At 44.0% G+C, this 17,686-nt stretch overlaps 1 protein-coding gene across 10 annotated transcripts in view; it reads left to right on the forward strand.

Moving 5' to 3' along the window:
- LOC121540247 (ELAV-like protein 4) overlaps positions 1–17,686 on the forward strand; it is a 91,168-nt gene that overhangs the window by 39,855 nt on the left and 33,627 nt on the right. For all 10 annotated transcript variants that reach the window (XM_041848967.1, XM_041848975.2, XM_041848970.2 and 7 more), the window contains one exon: positions 1,961–2,201. In XM_041848967.1, the coding sequence (XP_041704901.1) occupies positions 1,961–2,201 (241 nt within the window). The remainder of the gene's footprint in view (positions 1–1,960; positions 2,202–17,686) is intronic.

Below are 17,686 nucleotides of genomic sequence, written 5' to 3' on the forward strand. Positions count from 1 at the left end.
TACTGCCTTCCTCAGCACTGGGCTACTCTGTGGGAGAGCATAGATACCCAGCCAATGAGGCACAATGGACAGCTGCGCACGGGTAGTGCCGGTGGCAGGGGGTAGAAATTATAATTGGTCAGTCTGAATCGGCAGGTCTTGGGTGATTAAAGGTAGCCATTTTGTTGATTCTTCTGGTGAAAACTCAAAGCACACGTCCCATGGAGTTGAATGTATTTTTGACAGAATGGAGCTCAGCAGGATGTGTAAACAGATTTAATAAGGCCCCCCAATCAACTTTGTTACTGCGAGGTACTTTATTCCTCCTTCCTCACTGTCACCATGCTCCGTCTTTGGTGGAGTAGTGAGGATACTGTCAAAAGCACAATTTGCATGCAAAATAGATCTTGAGAGCTTTTAAACAGGCAGTTCTCTGTTTGTATTCTGCTGTGGGCTCCAGGCATTGTCTTGTGTGTTGTTCCACTGTAGAGAAGACTGTGTGTGTGGAATGAGAAGCTGCTTAGACAATTCACATTCATGTCTGACATTTATATACCATCCTCCACTGTAGATATGTTTCAGTTCTGACATAGGCTTGAGGATAGTTTTAGAAAACCAACGGAGAAAACTACAGAGTTGCGGTCTACGTGACTGATAATGATTGTTCGCAATATTGTGATAAAATATTGTCTATTTTAGTTTTTAGACCAGTTTTCAGCAACTTCATTGCTATCCAAACATGAACTTACAGTAAGTCAGATGGGAAATAAAGAGGTTTATGGTGTGTTACATTTTTTCTAACCTTTCTAAATGTGCTGGTTTTAAATAGAGAGGGCCAAACTTTGAAGTGCAGACTGAATGTATTTTTGAATAGTTAAAAATAAATATGCCCAAACCTCTGCTAAGATCTTTCCTTTTCTCCTGCTCTATGATTCAGCAGGAACACGTAACCTATTTTCTTCATATTTTAGATCTTTATTTAAATGATACCAAATTAACCACAGTCAGTCATTTTATAAGTGAGCTTTATAATAGTTAATTGGGTTCTCCTCTGGAAGTGTTGACCTGTGTTTTTTCCAAGGTTCTTTGTTAATGATTTTGTATCGTTTTTTCAGGTCAGACACTGACAGATATAACTCATAGGCTACACAGCCACTCCCCAGTGCCTCTGTCTGATACAGACTTTCAGTAAAACACGGAAAAGTAATCAGTGCTGTGGCTGATGTTGACACCAAAGGACCTTGTTTGGGGAGTTTTCACCCCTATGTGGGGATGATGCTTTTAATAGCAGGCACCCTGAGGTCCCTATCCTGTCACCCCACATCTCCAAACACAAACACGCCACACATGCACACACCTTCCATAAACCTCTTAGGTTCAGCTTTTCTTTGTAAGTGGATGATGGAAATCAACTGACTAACTGAGAATCAAATAATTAAATTAAACACATACACATTTTATGCTAATGGCGGAATACATTTGGTGGCAGTCTTGGGATCTTGAAGTAAGTGTTTGTCGGTAGATAAGCACAGCAGACTGTCTTCTTTTCACTGCCTTCTCCCTCAGGGGCCAGCAAGCTCTACTTCAAACACCTGCTCTTAAAGCGCACTGCAAAACCATCCGCAAAGACTATTGTTCCCTGTGACAGACAGCAGTGCCCTGCTGAAGGGCTCAAATTGTTACCCCTCTCTAACTGTACCAGCTAAACAAAGCACAGAAAGGAACTCAAAAATATCACTCATATGTCTCTAAAAGCCATTTCTGCATGAATATTTAGCAGTTTAAGTTGCATGCGTACTGTATAGTGTTTATTTTATGGTCTCATACTGAGTCAAACGTTGTCTTTCTTTTGTCTTTGAGTTTTGATGTCCTGGAATGTAGATTCAATGTGAAGGACAATAATGAATCCTGGTTCTCAGATTGAGAAGCCCTACCTTCTACCTCCCCTTTGAGTCTTCTTCCCGACCCTTCCCTCTCTCAGATAATCAGCAACATGGAGCCTCAGGTGACGAACGGCCCCAACGGCACCACGGCCAATGGGCCGTCCAGCAACAGCCGCAGCTGCCCTTCGCCCATGCAGACTGGAGGCCCCACCGACGACAGCAAGACCAACCTCATCGTCAACTACCTGCCCCAGAACATGACCCAGGAGGAATTCCGCAGCCTGTTCGGCAGCATTGGAGAGATCGAGTCCTGCAAGCTGGTTCGCGACAAGATCACAGGTACGATGACACACACAGGCCATGGGAAGATTGGGGCAATGACACACTCAGGCAGGTGTAAGGAAGTGGGCCTGGTGGGCGGGGTGTGGTGCAGGGTGGGATGGCATGGTGCTGGAGGCCTATGATCCTGGACGGGACTCCAGCTGGTTACCACAGAGCAGGAGGCTGGGGCTGGAGCTGGCTGATTAGCGGCAACGCGACAGAGCCCAGCGCTACGTGGCACAGAGGTGTTTCCCAGCTAGTCATGCCTCTAATCCCAGCCCAGCGGCTGTGTGGGTGGCATAGCAGATGAAATGGGGGAGGCTGCTCTTAGATAATGTCAGATAATAGCTTTCATTTTAGATCCTACTTAGTGACACTTCTTCCTTGATAATCTCATTAAAAAGGGCCAGTGTTGAAGAGCAACATCCACTCTTGACAATGAGATGAAGCCAGGCTAGACTGAGGCTCAGGCTGGTGGAAGTACAGGGCCATCTTATACAATAATGGGCCCGAACTGGCAGGAAGGTAATATGTAGTAATACAAGAATAGCACCTGGAAACCACACTACAGTCGTGGTCGAAAGTTTTGGTCTTCACAAAGTTTGCTGCTTCAGTGTTTTTAGATATTTTTGTCAGATGTTACTATGGTATACTGAAGTATAATTACAAGCATTCCATAAGTGTCAAAGGCTTTTATTGACAATTACATTAAGTTTATGCAAAGAGTCAATATTTGCAGTGTTGACCCTTCTTTTTCAAGACCTCTGCAATCTGCCCTGAAATGCTGTCAATTAACTTCTGGGCCACATCCTGACTAATGGCAGCCCATTCTTGCATAATCAATGCTTGGAGTTTGTCAGAATTTGTGGGTTTTTGTTTGTCCACCCGCCTCTTGAGGATAGACCACAAGTTCTCAATGGGATTAAGGTCTGGGGAGTTTCCTGGCCATGGACCCAACATTTCAATGTTTTGTTCCCCAAGCCACTTAGTTATCACTTTTGCCTTATGGCAAGGTGCTCCATCATGCTGGAAAAGGCATTGTTCGTCACCAAACTGTTCTTGGATGGTTGGGAGAAGTTGCTCTCGGAGGATGTGTTGGTACCATTCTTTATTCATGGCTGTGTTCTTTAGGCAAAATTGTAAGTGAGCCCACTCCCTTGGCTGAGAAGCAACCCCACACATGAATGGTCTCAGGATGCTTTACTGTTGGCATGACACAGGACTGATGGTAGCGCTCACCTTGTCTTCTCCGGACAAGCTTTTTTCCGGATGCCCCAAACAATCGGAAAGGGGATTCATCAGAGAAAATGACTTTACCCCAGTCCTCAGCAGTCCAATCCCGTTACCTTTTGCAGAATATCAGTCTGTCCCTGATGTTTTTTTTTGGGGAGAGAACTGGCTTCCTCGCTGCCCTTCTTGACACCAGGCCATCCTCCAAAAGTCTTCGCCTCACTGTGGGTGCAGATGCACTCACACCTGCCTGCTGCCATTCCTGAGCAAGCTCTGCACTGGTGGTGCCCCGATCCCGCAGCTGAATCAACTTTAGGAGACAGTCCTGGCGCTTGCTGGACATTCTTGGGCGCCCTGACGCCTTCTTCACAACAATTGAACCTCTCTCCTTGAAGTTCTTGATGATCCGACAAATGGTTGATTTAGGTGCAATCTTACTAGCAGCAATATCCTTGCCTGTGAAGCCCTTTTTGTGCAAAGCAATGATGACGGCATGTTTTTCCTTGCAGGTAACCATGGTTAACAGAGGAAGAACAATGATATCAAGCACCACCCTCCTTTTAAAGCTTCCAGTCTGTTATTCTAACTCAATCAGCATGACAGAGTGATCTCCAGCCTTGTCCTCGTCAACACTCTCACCTGTATTAACGAGAGAATCACTGACATGATGTCAGCTGGTCCTTTTGGGCAGGGCTGAAATGCAGTGGAAATGTTTTTTGGGGGTTAAGTTCATTTTCATGGCAAAGAGGGACTTTGCAATTAATAATAATAATAATAATAATAATAATATGCCATTTAGCAGACGCTTTTATCCAAAGCGACTTACAGTCATGCGTGCATACATTTTTTTTTTGTGTATGGGTGGTCCCGGGGATCGAACCCACTACCTTAGCGTTACAAGCGCCGTGCTCTACCAGCTGAGCTACAGAGGACCACATTGCAATTCATACATGCCCGCAATTCATCTGATCACTCTTCATAACATTCTGGAGTATATGCAAATTACCGTCATAAAAACTGAGGCAGCAGACTTGGTGAAAATTAATATGTGTGTCATTCTCAAAACTTTTGACCACGACTGTACACTCATTTTTCATCTATTTCTCCCATATGTGTGATTCACAGTAGACGGGGAGACCTAATAGTTTATATTGGAGAGAGTAAAAGGAGACATGATTAACAGGAAGCTCTCCCTGGCCTAAATGGGAAAGTGAAGCCATTTCTGTTAACGTTTAAAGTTATTTTCTACCGTACGAGGTCTCGTATGACTTAGGAACACAAAATATGTTATAAATATTCCCCTCCTGCGGTGCATGTCTGTGTTGTGCTCCCATGGGTGCAATTTTATCGTTCAAACCTTTAGACTAACAAAGCGCTTCTCCCTCTCAGTAGAGGGAATGCCAGGAGGCTGCATGCAAACCAGTTGGCATCATTAACTGACTTAGCTAGGTTTCAGGGAGGACTATTTTTGAAGCACTAGGGCCCTTATCCAAAAAGAGTCTCAGAGTAGGAGTGCTGATCGACGCTTTGTGGATACGGGCCCTGAGCCCTCTCTTGTGCATTTCCAAACATCCATTTTTAGACATTTGACCAGAACACCATTTAAACGCTACATTCTCAAGCACCACATACAGGACAATAGTGCTTCTAGGCCTCACCCTCCTGCCCTTTCAGTTACTGTCCATTTTTGAAGTACAGAATGTGAAATTCCTTTACACGGCAGTTCAAAAGGAAGGAGGATGTCTTTGTGGACAAGGTGAGGAGAGCTACCTAAGCCTCAGCGCTGTAAGAGACAGGCTTCTCCTTTCTCCGGACCGGGTGCTGTCAGCTTTGATGAAGCAAGAGCGGCATGAGGTACCAGCCAGCCCATCCACTCTGCGCTCGTCTGTCAGGCCAGCTGACTTCAGCTCAGTGAAGTGCCACCTCAGATTGTTTACCTACGCATTCCTGCTGTGCATGTAATACACCAGGGACCTGCAGGTTAATCTTTTATTTAAGGCAAACCTACATGCACATCGCTAGAGCCCATACATGCCCTCACTGACACTGGCACATCAGCCCCTCAACTTTCTCTCAGGCTAACGACCAAACTAAAGAGAGAGACATAAAGTGAGTTGTATTGAGTGGTAGTAGGTTCCATCTTTCTCTGGGAAGGGAGAAGCTGTATGTAATTATTAAAGTGAAGGACAGGGTATGTTTGAGGCGTTGACAGATGGTTCTCCAACAGATTCTTTTTAAAGACCGCTATTAAGATGAAAATCCTCAGTTTTATTAGCCTCTAATAAAATAAATAAACATACGCCTTTGGAGAGAGCTGGTGATTTTCTTGTGGACCTGGCAGCATATTGAATGACAACCTTTAATGGAATACATTAGGAATGTGTTAGTGTTTCTGGCCATCAGCACACAGAGAATGGAAATTACTGATCAGACACCGCCAAGGCAGGAATTGGTTCCTCGTCAGTTGCCCATTTTTCTGGATCATTTTCTGCGCTGGCTGCATTTCTTTAGGAAAATGAATGCATTTGTATTCATAATGACATGGCAGAAAATAAATGTAACAGGAATTGAATGTGCCTGTGATTTGGTTCCTGATAAGAGAGATACTTTTTACATGCTGAGACAATCATCTGTTCATATTCTCCACACAGTAAATGCTTACTGCACTGGAATACAAGACCCATCTTCTTCAAATATTTTCTTCATTTGAAGTGGCCTTCACTGAAGACCCAGGGAGTGGACACAGTTTTGGTCCAATGACTGCTGTGTCCCTCCTCTGTTTTAGTTTTCCATTTGGTCCTATGGTGATAGCACTGGCCTTTGGTCTCACTCTTTTGGGTGGTGCCATTTTGAGCCTGGCTGTATCACGGGACACTATGTTAAGTTACAGCGTATACCCCACTCTGTAAGGTTTGACCAAGGACAACAATGATCCCTGTACAAATCAATGCAGTCACCTTCCCTTAGTTTTACCTATATGGGTCAACTGACGCAAATTACTCTGACAATGCAAAAAAAAGAAAAGCAGATGTAGTGTATGTATTATTCATCCTACTTGATGTCTGCTACGGCGTAGTAGGCCCTGAAACACCTCGCTGTGCATCTGAGAGCCGAGAGAGTGTGAAACTCGTGTTTGAGACAGGTGTGTGTGGAATCTCTCCAATCCTCCTTGTGACACACACAGCTAACTTATTGGTCTGACAGGGAGGAAATAAAAAATGCACTGTTTCACTCAGTTTACCCACATCTCTTTGTTGATACTAAAATATACATTCAGATTGAGTTCACAGTCAAAACCAATATTGTTTTATTTACTTGCAGTACGTGGTTTGTATTGTTGGTTTGTTGCTGGAACTGTTTGTTTACCAAGCTCTTGCGCAATCAAACCTTCCATAGTGATGAGCATCAGGAATTAATGGCGGTGCATTACAGAGAGAAACACAGTGTTTATTCGCCCTCCTCCGGTTCACATGAATCTCACTGGTTCATATAACAATTAATATGATGCAAGCATGCGTAAAATAGCTTCCTCCGTAGAACACTGAGGATAAAAACAGTGTAATATAAACAATTTAGCTAGTATGACAATTAGGCTGGTAGCTCTTACATTGGACCAAAGTGAAACACCTAACGTTATTGACTTAATTTCAAATCAACTTTCGCATGTTGAATCCAGAATACATTAATATACTGTAAGACAGAAATCATAAAAGGTTAGGGCTGGCACAATTACCGTATAACTGTGTAACCGACGGTAATGGATGAAGACCGTCATGAAAATAAAATAACCGTTTAAAAAAAATAGTTTTTTGTATCGAAGAACTGACTAAAGACGGGACAGCATTTGTGTGGTTGAGTCCGTTTCTGCAATAAAATGGACTCTTAACAACGTGATAAAACTTTGTTGCCCCTTGCTGAAACAAGCAAGGTGTTGTAGCAAACCATGAATATAATGGGCTTGGAACCTCTAACTCTGGCAATTTGACTGGTAAGCTCATGGGTACACTCGATGCAATCATTTCCATGGTAATGTATAATGTTCATTCAAATGATGTTAACTAATGTGGCAAATGCAATGGAATGTGTTTTTTGTAATGTCAGTTGAGTTGAATCAACAAATCACAGTACATATTGATGGGTACACTTAGAGCTGTGGCGGTCATGACATTTCATCAGCTGGTGATTGTCGAGCATATAACTGCCGGGTCTCACGGTAATTGACCGTTAATTAACAAAAACACATTTAGTATCTTCTGGCTTCCACACATAGCGTACAAGCCACTGATGCAGACCTTTGGAACATCTACATTTTAAAAAGTCAAATAAATCCATGTAATATAGTCTACACCTTCACAATAAATCCATTATTTATTTTAGACAGGTCTAAAGAAACATGATATGAAGAAAATCTAGCCTGTTTCAGAAGAACAGAATAGCATACTCTAAGTTGTCCTTAAGTTAGGCCCTGATCTGGCTATATCATATGGCTGTGGGCTACACTAGTTCATTTAGCAGACAAGATTTGCTTAGAATTCTGTGGCATTATTTTATAGTATTTTATATTATGAAGAATACAATTGAATAAAATAGAAAGGATATTTTCTCCAAACGATTTGAGGGAGTGCGCACATGCAGCTATTCTGTGTTGAGCGGTTAACGAAGAAACAGGTACTCCTATATGCTTAATTTAGAGTTATTTATGTAACTTTAGTTGTGATACAAACATTGGGCTATATGTATTAATTTTTTATACATTCTAAGGCTGCATGATGCGACTCTAATTATGCATTTTTTTTGTGCAGGCTGTACACATTTCATCAGTCTCTCATTCACAATTTCACAAGCATGACTGTAAGTCGCTTTGGATAAAAGCGTCTGCTAAATGGCATATTATTATTATTTATTATTATAATGCCTCGAATTTCCCGGCAGCATCCCCTTTGTGTGGCCGTAATGCCCCCTAAAAAAACATGCCTTTTGCGGCCAGTGTCCATTGTGCCCTTGGGCTGAATATAATCATTATAATGCCCTTTTCCCTTCGTGCTGCTTGGTCCGAAGCACCTCTGACTCACATGGCTCTCAGTCACGTGATCGGGTCTTTCTCACAGGCTACAAGTGAAAACAGACACATCAGGGATGCAACTGCACGTCCTCATCCAATTCCGAGGCGCATATTGAAGATATTGGAAGAACTGTTCACATTTACTTTTTGTCAGCCAACAAGATGAGTAGGCCTAATGAACAGCAAAAGCACTAGCCTATGTCAATATACTATCCCCCATAGTACAAAAGTTGGCATTCTATTATGTGCGGGAAAAAATAATATTCCAAACATAGTCTGGGACAGTTGTAGGATGCGATAGATCCCAAATTAAATGTTGATAAACTATTAGGCTATTTCTTCACATTATAAGCGCAGCAATGCACACACAGCAGTAGGCTATAAGCGTGAATGTTCTATTAGCGGGAAAACACCATTATCAAATGTGATTATGCATGTAATGCTTTTATTATAAAGGTGCATTTTTATGATGAAAATTATCTTCCCAAAACTTGAAACTCACGCGCTGCGTATGTATGCCAGTTAGGATCTACATCCGTTGTAAAGCGGATTCATGTGCTTAATTTTAAGAAGTTATTTGGGCACTTTGGTTGTGATACAAACCTTATAAAAACATATAGGCCTATGGGCTAGGTGTGATTTGAAAAAGTTGCAAAAAAAAGGTATGCATTGTTTCTTGCCTTACGCTGGGCATCATTCACAAGTGATAATATATAATGATAGGCTAATATTGTCACCCATCACACTATTCTTAATTTAATCTTGTCTTTACATACAGTGGGGAGAACAAGTATTTGATACACTGCCGATTTTGCAGGTTTTCCTACTTACAAAGCATGTAGAGGTCTGTAATTTTTATCATAGGTACACTTCAACTGTGAGAGACGGAATCTAAAACAAAAATCCAGAAAATCACATTGTATGATTTTTAAGTAATTAATTTGCATTTAATTGCATGACATAAGTATTTGATCACCTACCAACCAGTAAGAATTCCAGCTCTCACAGACCTTAAGAAGCCATCCTGTTCTCCACTCATTACCTGTATTAACTGCACCTGTTTGAACTCGTTACCTGTATAAAAGACACCTGTCCACACACTCAATCAAACAGACTCCAACCTCTACACAATGGCCAAGACCAGAGAGCTGTGTAAGGACATCAGGGATAAAATTGTAGACCTGCACAAGGCTGGGATGGGCTACAGGACAATAGGCAAGCAGCTTGGTGAGAAGGCAACAACTGTCGGCGCAATTATTAGAAAATGGAAGAAGTTCAAGATGACGGTCAATCACCCTCGGTCTGGGGCTCCATGCAAGATCTCACCTCGTGGGGCATCAATGATCATGAGGAAGGTGAGGGATCAGCCCAGAACTACACGGCAGGACCTGGTCAATGACCTGAAGAGAGCTGGGACCACAGTCTCAAAGAAAACCATTAGTAACACACTACGCTGTCATGGATTCAAATCCTGCAGCGCACGCAAGGTCCCCCTGCTCAAGCCAGCGCATGTCCAGGCCCGTCTGAAGTTTGCCAATGACCATCTGGATGATCCAGAGGAGGAATGGGAGAAGGTCATGTGGTCTGATGAGACAAAAATAGAGCTTTTTGGTCTAAACTCCACTCACCGTGTTTGGAGGAAGAAGAAGGATGAGTACAACCCCAAGAACACCATCCCAACCGTGAAGCATGGCAGTGGAAACATCATTCTTTGGGGATGCTTTTCTGCAAAGGGGACAGGACGACTGCACCGTATTGAGGGGAGGATGGATGGGGCCATGTATTGCGAGATCTTGGCCAACAACCTCCTTCCCTCAGTAAGACCATTGAAGATGGGTCGTGGCTGGGTCTTTCAGCATGACAATGACCTGAAACACACAGCCAGGGCAACTAAGGAGTGGCTCCGTAAGAAGCATCTCAAGGTCCTTGAGTGGCCTAGCCAGTCTCCAGACCTGAACCCAATAGAAAATCTTTGGAGGGAGCTGAAAGTCCGTATTGCCCAGCGACAGCCCCGAAACCTGAAGGATCTGGAGAAGGTCTGTATGGAGGAGTGGGCCAAAATCCCTGCTGCAGTGTGTGCAAACCTGGTCAAGACCTACAGGAAACGTATGATCTCTGTAATTGCAAACAAAGGTTTCTGTACCAAATATTAAGTTCTGCTTTTCTGATGTATCAAATACTTATGTCATGCAATAAAATGCAAATTAATTACTTAAAAATCATACAATGTGATTTTCTGGATTTTTGTTTTAGATTCCGTCTCTCACAGTTGAAGTGTACCTATGATAAAAATTACAGACCTCTACATGCTTTGTACGTAGGAAAACCTGCAAAATCGGCAGAGTATCAAATACTTGTTCTCCCCACTGTATACTAAAAAATATATGTGTGAAATTTGTTTTGATCTAGAACGGACCATTATCATGCACCTGTCTCGAGCCTACCTGGCATGTCATCTATGCACTTAAATAGTGAATGGAGGACGCTTTTCCTGTGGTTCATTTTCATGCCAGCCAGGTAGGCTATACTCCTGTTGTAAAGAGAAGCAATGTGCTTAATATTAGGAAAGTTGAGAAATAAATACAGTAGGCCTAGCCTATAGAAAGCTGATGGGATCCTACTCTTTTTCATAGAGGCCATCAGTCTGTTTTCTCACACAATTGCATAGCCTATAGAAATGTTGAGCAACATGAGCTCATGGGCTCTCATGAAGTGTTTGATTCGATTTTCGAACACATTTGCATTGAGGTCAGAGTGTTTAGAGGGACAATAGAGTGCTGAGTACCAGGCAGTTATCAAGTTTGGTAGGCTACTAATGACCATCAGCAGCATCAGAGCTTGGAGAAGCCTAATTACCGTGACTAAACAGTCACGTGGAATTTGACTGCCTTCGGTGACCTTAAGTCGGTAATACGGTCACCGTAACGGCCCTAGGTACACGTCCTGCTTTTACTTCCTGCTCCTTACTTCTTACGTTGCTCCTATGGGTACACTCGCATTGGCCGCCAGTCCACCCATTATGCCATCACTGACTTGAATAGGGACGCCTGTTCTATTCATTCTATTTCTATAGCAGCACATGCAGTCAGGGGTGAGGGACATTTTTTGTTGTTGTTGCTATTCAAATGGTTATTATGTAGACCGCGGTCAATTGGCTGGCCAATTAGCGTCATCCAAAATTCCATGACCGTCACAGCTCTATAGAAGGTAAAAGAAAGCGGGAATATAGCTGGCATTGGATGAGATGAACACGTATCTGAATCAGTATCCGCTCAGCTGGTTCCGGGCCTACCTGGCTGACAGAAAGCAGTGTGTCCCTTGGAACTCCAATTCCCCCCCAGCTGCTGTCAACAAATGTGTGCCACAAGGTTGCTGTTTTAAAGCTAATTTCCTGCAATTCTACACATATTGCTATGGGGCAGAGAGAAAATGTTGCAGTTGTGTAGCTAATCTCATGCTATACTACACATTTTGCAATGAGGCTGAGAAAATCTAGCATTTTTAAAACACATTTCCAGCAATTCTACACATTTTGCTATAGGGCAGACAGAACATTTTGCAGTTTTACAGCTAATTTCCTGTAATTCTAAAATGTTTTTACCATGGCTTATTATGTGTTCATATGTCATTTGGGGGGGGGGGGGCGACCTCCAGGAAAACATTTTATTTGTAATTTTTTGGAGTGTGGGGCCCCCCCTTGCAGGGGCTGTGGGGGTGTGTGGTACACCACTGCTCCATCTGTCCATCATCCGAGGTCAGAAACCTGGGTGTCATCCTGGACCCCACTCTCTCCTTCCAGCCCCACATCAAATCCATCACCAAATCCGCCTTCTTCCACCTCCGTAACATCTCCCGACTTCGACCATCCTTCATGGACCCGATAGCGGAGACCCTCATACATGACTTTGCTACATCACGTCTGGTCTACTGCAATGGAGTCTTATTCGGGGTGTCCAGGAAAGGCCTGGATAGGCTCCAGTAAGTCCAGACCTCCGTTGCCAGGCTCCTCACACGCAGCAAACCCTGAGAACACATCACCTTCACTGTCTTCCTGTCAAATTCCGCATCACCTACAAGATCCTACTGCTCACCTACAAGGCCCTACATGGCCTAGCCCCCTCATACCTTTCTGACCTCCTCCACACACACACACCCTCCTGCTGTCTCTGCTCCTCTGGTTCTGGACTACTCACCATCCCCAAAACAAAACTGTGCACCATGGGGGACCGGGCATTCAGCTGCGCTTACCCCAAACTCTGGAACTCTCTCCCCCTAGCATCCCCCAAACTCTGGAACTCTCTCCCCCTAGCATCCCCCAAACTCTGGAACTCTCTCCCCCTAGCATCCCCCAAACTCTGGAACTCTCTCCCCCTAGCATCCCCCAAACTCTAGAACTCTCTCCCCCTAGCATCCCCCAAACACTGGAACTCTCTCCCCCTAGCATCCCCCAAACTCTGGAACTCTCTCCCCCTAGCATCCCCCAAACTCTGGAACTCTCTCCCCCTAGCATCCCCCAAACTCTAGAACTCTCTCCCCCTAGCATCCCCCAAACTCTGGAACTCTCTCCCCCTAGCATCCCAGCATCCCGCAGCTCTGACTCTATTGCACCTTCAAAAACAATCTCAAACCCCACCTGTTCAGTCTGGCTTTCCCCTCAACTTAGCTTCCCCGTTACTCAGCCCTAGCTAAGCTAAGTAGCTTTTTATTATGTTATTGTCATATTATTTCTTTATTTTCTTTGCTGTACCGTGTCCTTGGGTTTTTTGAAAGGCGCTTTACATTTTACATTTTAGTAATTTAGCAGACACTCTTATCCAGAGCGACTTACAGTTAGTGCATTCATCTTAAAATAGCTAGGTTGGACAACCACATATCACAGGCATAGAAAGCACATTTTTCCTCAATAACTTAGCTATCAGTAGAGTCAGAGCTAGAAGGATCACCTGGCATCTTCCCTTAAGCCAGGTATTACAGACTAGCCAGGCCCATAAGTACAGACGCCAGCAGGAGACACATAGGTTTTAGCGTTCCAGGCCTAAAAACATCCTTGCTCTCTCCTCCGTTCTCCCCCCACACTCTGTGTTGTTTGAGTGGCCTATACCTGGGAGAGAGAGTGGGCCAGTAAGCCAGTCCCCTGTGGGCCTCAGATCTGGAGGGCCTGAGGGCCGGGCTGGCTCATCACTGGTCCCCTCCCTCTCTGCAGGACTCCCCCGGCTCCGGCTGCTGCTGTCACTGTTGTCATATCCAGGCCTGACGTCACGGAGCTGGGGTGTCCCAGATTCTCTCCTGCTATGCTGCTATCATCCCAGACATCCCACACATTTCAGGCTTCCATCCAACTCACCTCAGGCAGCAGCCACTCGGGGTGGGTGGGAGACTCCTGCATATTACAGTTGCTGCTACCTTGGCAACCCCAGAGAACAGACATCTGAGCGGAGCCAGTGTATGTGTGCTACTGTTTATTTGGTCAGCATTTTAGTCACACTAATGTAAGCACATAAAGCTACAGTAAGGCTGTATTAGCATTTGAATGCCATTATAGTCAAAGGTTTGAATATATTATGACCTAATATTTGTCAATTGTACAGTGTTATACTGTTGCTGTAAGCTAATAGAGAAAAACAGTGAAACATATCCAAAAAGGCAATGGTAAATAGTGGCATACAAAATGTGCTTAATAGCTCTGAGTCCACGTTTGCTGTAATTAAATTACTTTAGCTATTTACGGCCAGTCAGAATGAACTTAGCCTCTGTCAGCTTTTCCTATTAAAAGCACTCAGTAAGTGGTTTATGTAGATTCAAAGTATGAATTATGAATGTATATTCAATCATATTATAATTCTGTACATTAGGTAATTTAACTTTCTTTAGGAGATTAGCAAACAAAAGTTGTTGTACTCTCTCCTCCCATCTAAAAACATAATACTGAACTGGTAACTTCTATAAGTTTGTATAAGTGTATATTTCATCATCTGGATATTAGTTGGTGACTTCTCCCGCAAATATTTTGAAGGGTGCTGGTCTAAAATAGCACCATCCCAAGTTGCTGTTGCAGCAAGGGCAAATTGTTAAGGAACCAACACGATGATTCACATCTGTTTTGACAAACGGAAATGTTTTCTTTCTTCCTCCATATCTTAAATGTGGCTAAGTTTAAGACTGACCAAACCAATTTACCTGTTTCTACCTTAGGAACCTGGTGCTATCAAGGTATGTTATCGTCAGCTGTTCATAGCACTGTCATCCTGTGCACAGTGCACTTTTCCCTCTCATCCCTTGGCATCTTATATGACAGACTGAAGCCATGTTCACTGACAGGGAGGGAGTGGGGACTCAGAGACAGACCATGGGGGTTTAGAGAGAAGAGGTCAGCTTAGGATATAATAATGTCTGTCATATTAATACAGCGCATCACAATGTTGTCTTAACCATTGTGAAATATTAAGGACAGGCAATTCATGTTTATTTTTATTAAGGGCACAATCACAGAAGGATATTGTTTGCTGCTAGGTTAGATCCTATATTGTGGACAGTCATGCGTATCAATAAATAGAATGGAAGGTACTGTTAATATCTAGAAGGTAAGGTCATACAAAAGGAAAGAAGACCATAAGTGCATGAAAGCAGTGACACAGGAGGCCCCAGCAGGCAACTCTGTGTGTGTGTGAGTGTGTGTGTGTGTGTGTGTGGCACTATAAGTCACCACATTGGGAGAGGCAGGACACCTGCTAGAAACACACCCATTTTCTCCTCTCACACATTCGGCAGCCTGCTGCTCTTCATGAAACAAATAATGGCTTAGTTATACTGTAGCACCACCGAGAGGAGCCACTCACTGGAAATAGCAGTGATTTGCCAAGGAAAAACATTTGGTACACTTGTACCTATTTCCCTCTCGTATTTATTTTCGACTGTACAGGGAGCGGTGAAGACCTGGTGAGGTGGTGTCAATTACCCCGGCCCTCTCTCTCATTAGTAGTGGCTTGAGCTATAATGGGACAGCTGTTATGAAGCATTATGGCACTACTGTGGTAATGTCACAACTAATGAGCTCAATTACCCCCACGCTCACCTGCTACGAATCAACGCACCACTCTGGATCACGAAGAGGGGGGGATCCACTATGTCACACACAACTATTAGCCCTGTGCTTTCAGCTCAACTCATCCTAATGAGGGAGCTGGGCACGATCCCACCACTGACATTACTAAGCTGTTTATTTATGAAAAATATCCCTTTAATGGATGTTAAGCATTGTCTTTGTACATGTTGTTCAAACGCCTCCAGATTTGGGGATGGGATGGACATGCCGTGGTTAGGAACGGAAAGTCAAGGAAATTAAGATCTATCATCATTAAAAACTCATTATAACAGCAATGCATCATTTCGGTTTGCGAATTTAATTGTTAATTAAAATATATATACATGAATGTATCCATTAGACTAATTAAACGGCATAGGGATAGTTTTCGGTTTGCTCCTCCATTAAAGGGTATTTATTATGCTATCTTAATGGGTTCTTTCAGCTTCCTGAGATGCATTTCTTTCAGATGTTTGTCTATAATATCCTTAATGGCGTTTGTACAATCCTTAAAAATGGCACTCAGCCTTTCTAGTAACACATTGATCTAGATTCCTATATATCTCACACAGTAAACAACCAGAAAATACGCCTTTATATAAAAATATAACATTTAAGGCTTGTGCTAAAACACCTGTGCTATCCTGTTATGTACTGCTATTTAGTGATCTTACAGTAGTAGCTTTGCTGAGCTGTGTAGAACTGTGTTAAGGCATGCTGTGTGCTATGCTGCGCCGTGCTTGGCTGATCTGTGCTGTTCTGAACCGTGCTGTGCTGTGCTAGGCCTGCGTGTTTATTTCAGGCAGGCAGCATGCTGGGCTGAACCTGCTGGGCTGCGTGCGTGCGGAGCGAGCCGTTGTTGTAACAGGCCTAGATGAGTTTGCCTGCATATGTTGGCCCACAGTCAGTACACCACCGCTTTCTGACCTTGTCAGGGTGTGTGTGATGCGTGTGTGTACATTCTCTTCATTGCGTAACTTTGAGCAGTGTATTCTCCTCCGCTGCTCATAGTTTGCTCCGATAATTTCAACATTTTCCTAACTTGCATGCATGCATACAGCATGAGTGTGTTTGTCTGTGCGTTGGCGTTGTCTCCGGAAGGCAGCCAGTCCATGGCCCCCTGCTGTGGGCTCTTACTGGTGGGTGGAATCCCCTATTGGAGCTGCCTCGTGCTGAAAGCAGCTGCCTCGCCCCATCTCTCCACTCACCTGGGGAGTGGTGCCAGGCAGGTAGGGGTGGGGGTGCAGGCACACCCCGATCTCCCCTCCAGCCTTGCCAAGGTGGGATTGGGCACAGTGACTGGTGCGAACTCCCAAAGACACACTGGACTGTGGACTGCACCAGAAACGGAGGGAGTGTGTACATACAGTACATCTGCCTACAAATATTGTACACACACACACACCTGTACTGTATGAAGGTGCTTGGCAGAGCGGACATGACAGTGTGGGCCCTGATGGCCAGGGTGAGCATGGAGGGGCTATGATGGGAGACTCTCTCCACACACAGCGCCTGTCTGCCTGCATGAGTGCTGTGGGACTGTATCATTAACCACAACCCAGCACATCCAGGCAGCTCTGCATGAGTGCGCTTCGGAAGCACACTTAATTTCTGCTAACCTTTTGTAAGCTATGCTTGTTTAGTCTTAAATTCTACTTGTGAAGCAGCAGAAATGGGAGGAAGAAGGTGACAGGGAGTGGGGAGCCGCTCAGCAGTTGGCTGTGTTGGCTAATTATTGTCAACCCACATTGAGGAGTATGAGAAGAGAAGTCTTTGTAAAAGGCACTTTGATATTGAACACATGTCCACAGGCCAACGGATATATTGGCGTTAACGGCGTAGTTCTATTTTAGTGTCCTAACTTTCCGAAGGGTGCTGTCAGATTAGTGTCAGCGAGATGAGCGGTAAGAATTGCTGTGAACCAATGAGATTCTCTCCAGGACACAAGGTGTTTCATGCGAGGAGTACAGCTCCCCTTTGGCCCAAAGCTGCAGCCTGCCTGCCTTGGATGCTATTTATTTGGTGCTAGAGCAGCGCTGTTCTACATTTGTGATTCACTTTGTCTTTTCCACTGTGGACTTACTGTTGTCTGTTTCCATTAATGGCTACAAGTGCGTTGCTCCACTTGGA

The sequence above is a fragment of the Coregonus clupeaformis genome, chromosome 26 (genome assembly GCF_020615455.1).
Source record: "Coregonus clupeaformis isolate EN_2021a chromosome 26, ASM2061545v1, whole genome shotgun sequence".
Classification (NCBI taxonomy): domain Eukaryota; kingdom Metazoa; phylum Chordata; class Actinopteri; order Salmoniformes; family Salmonidae; genus Coregonus; species Coregonus clupeaformis.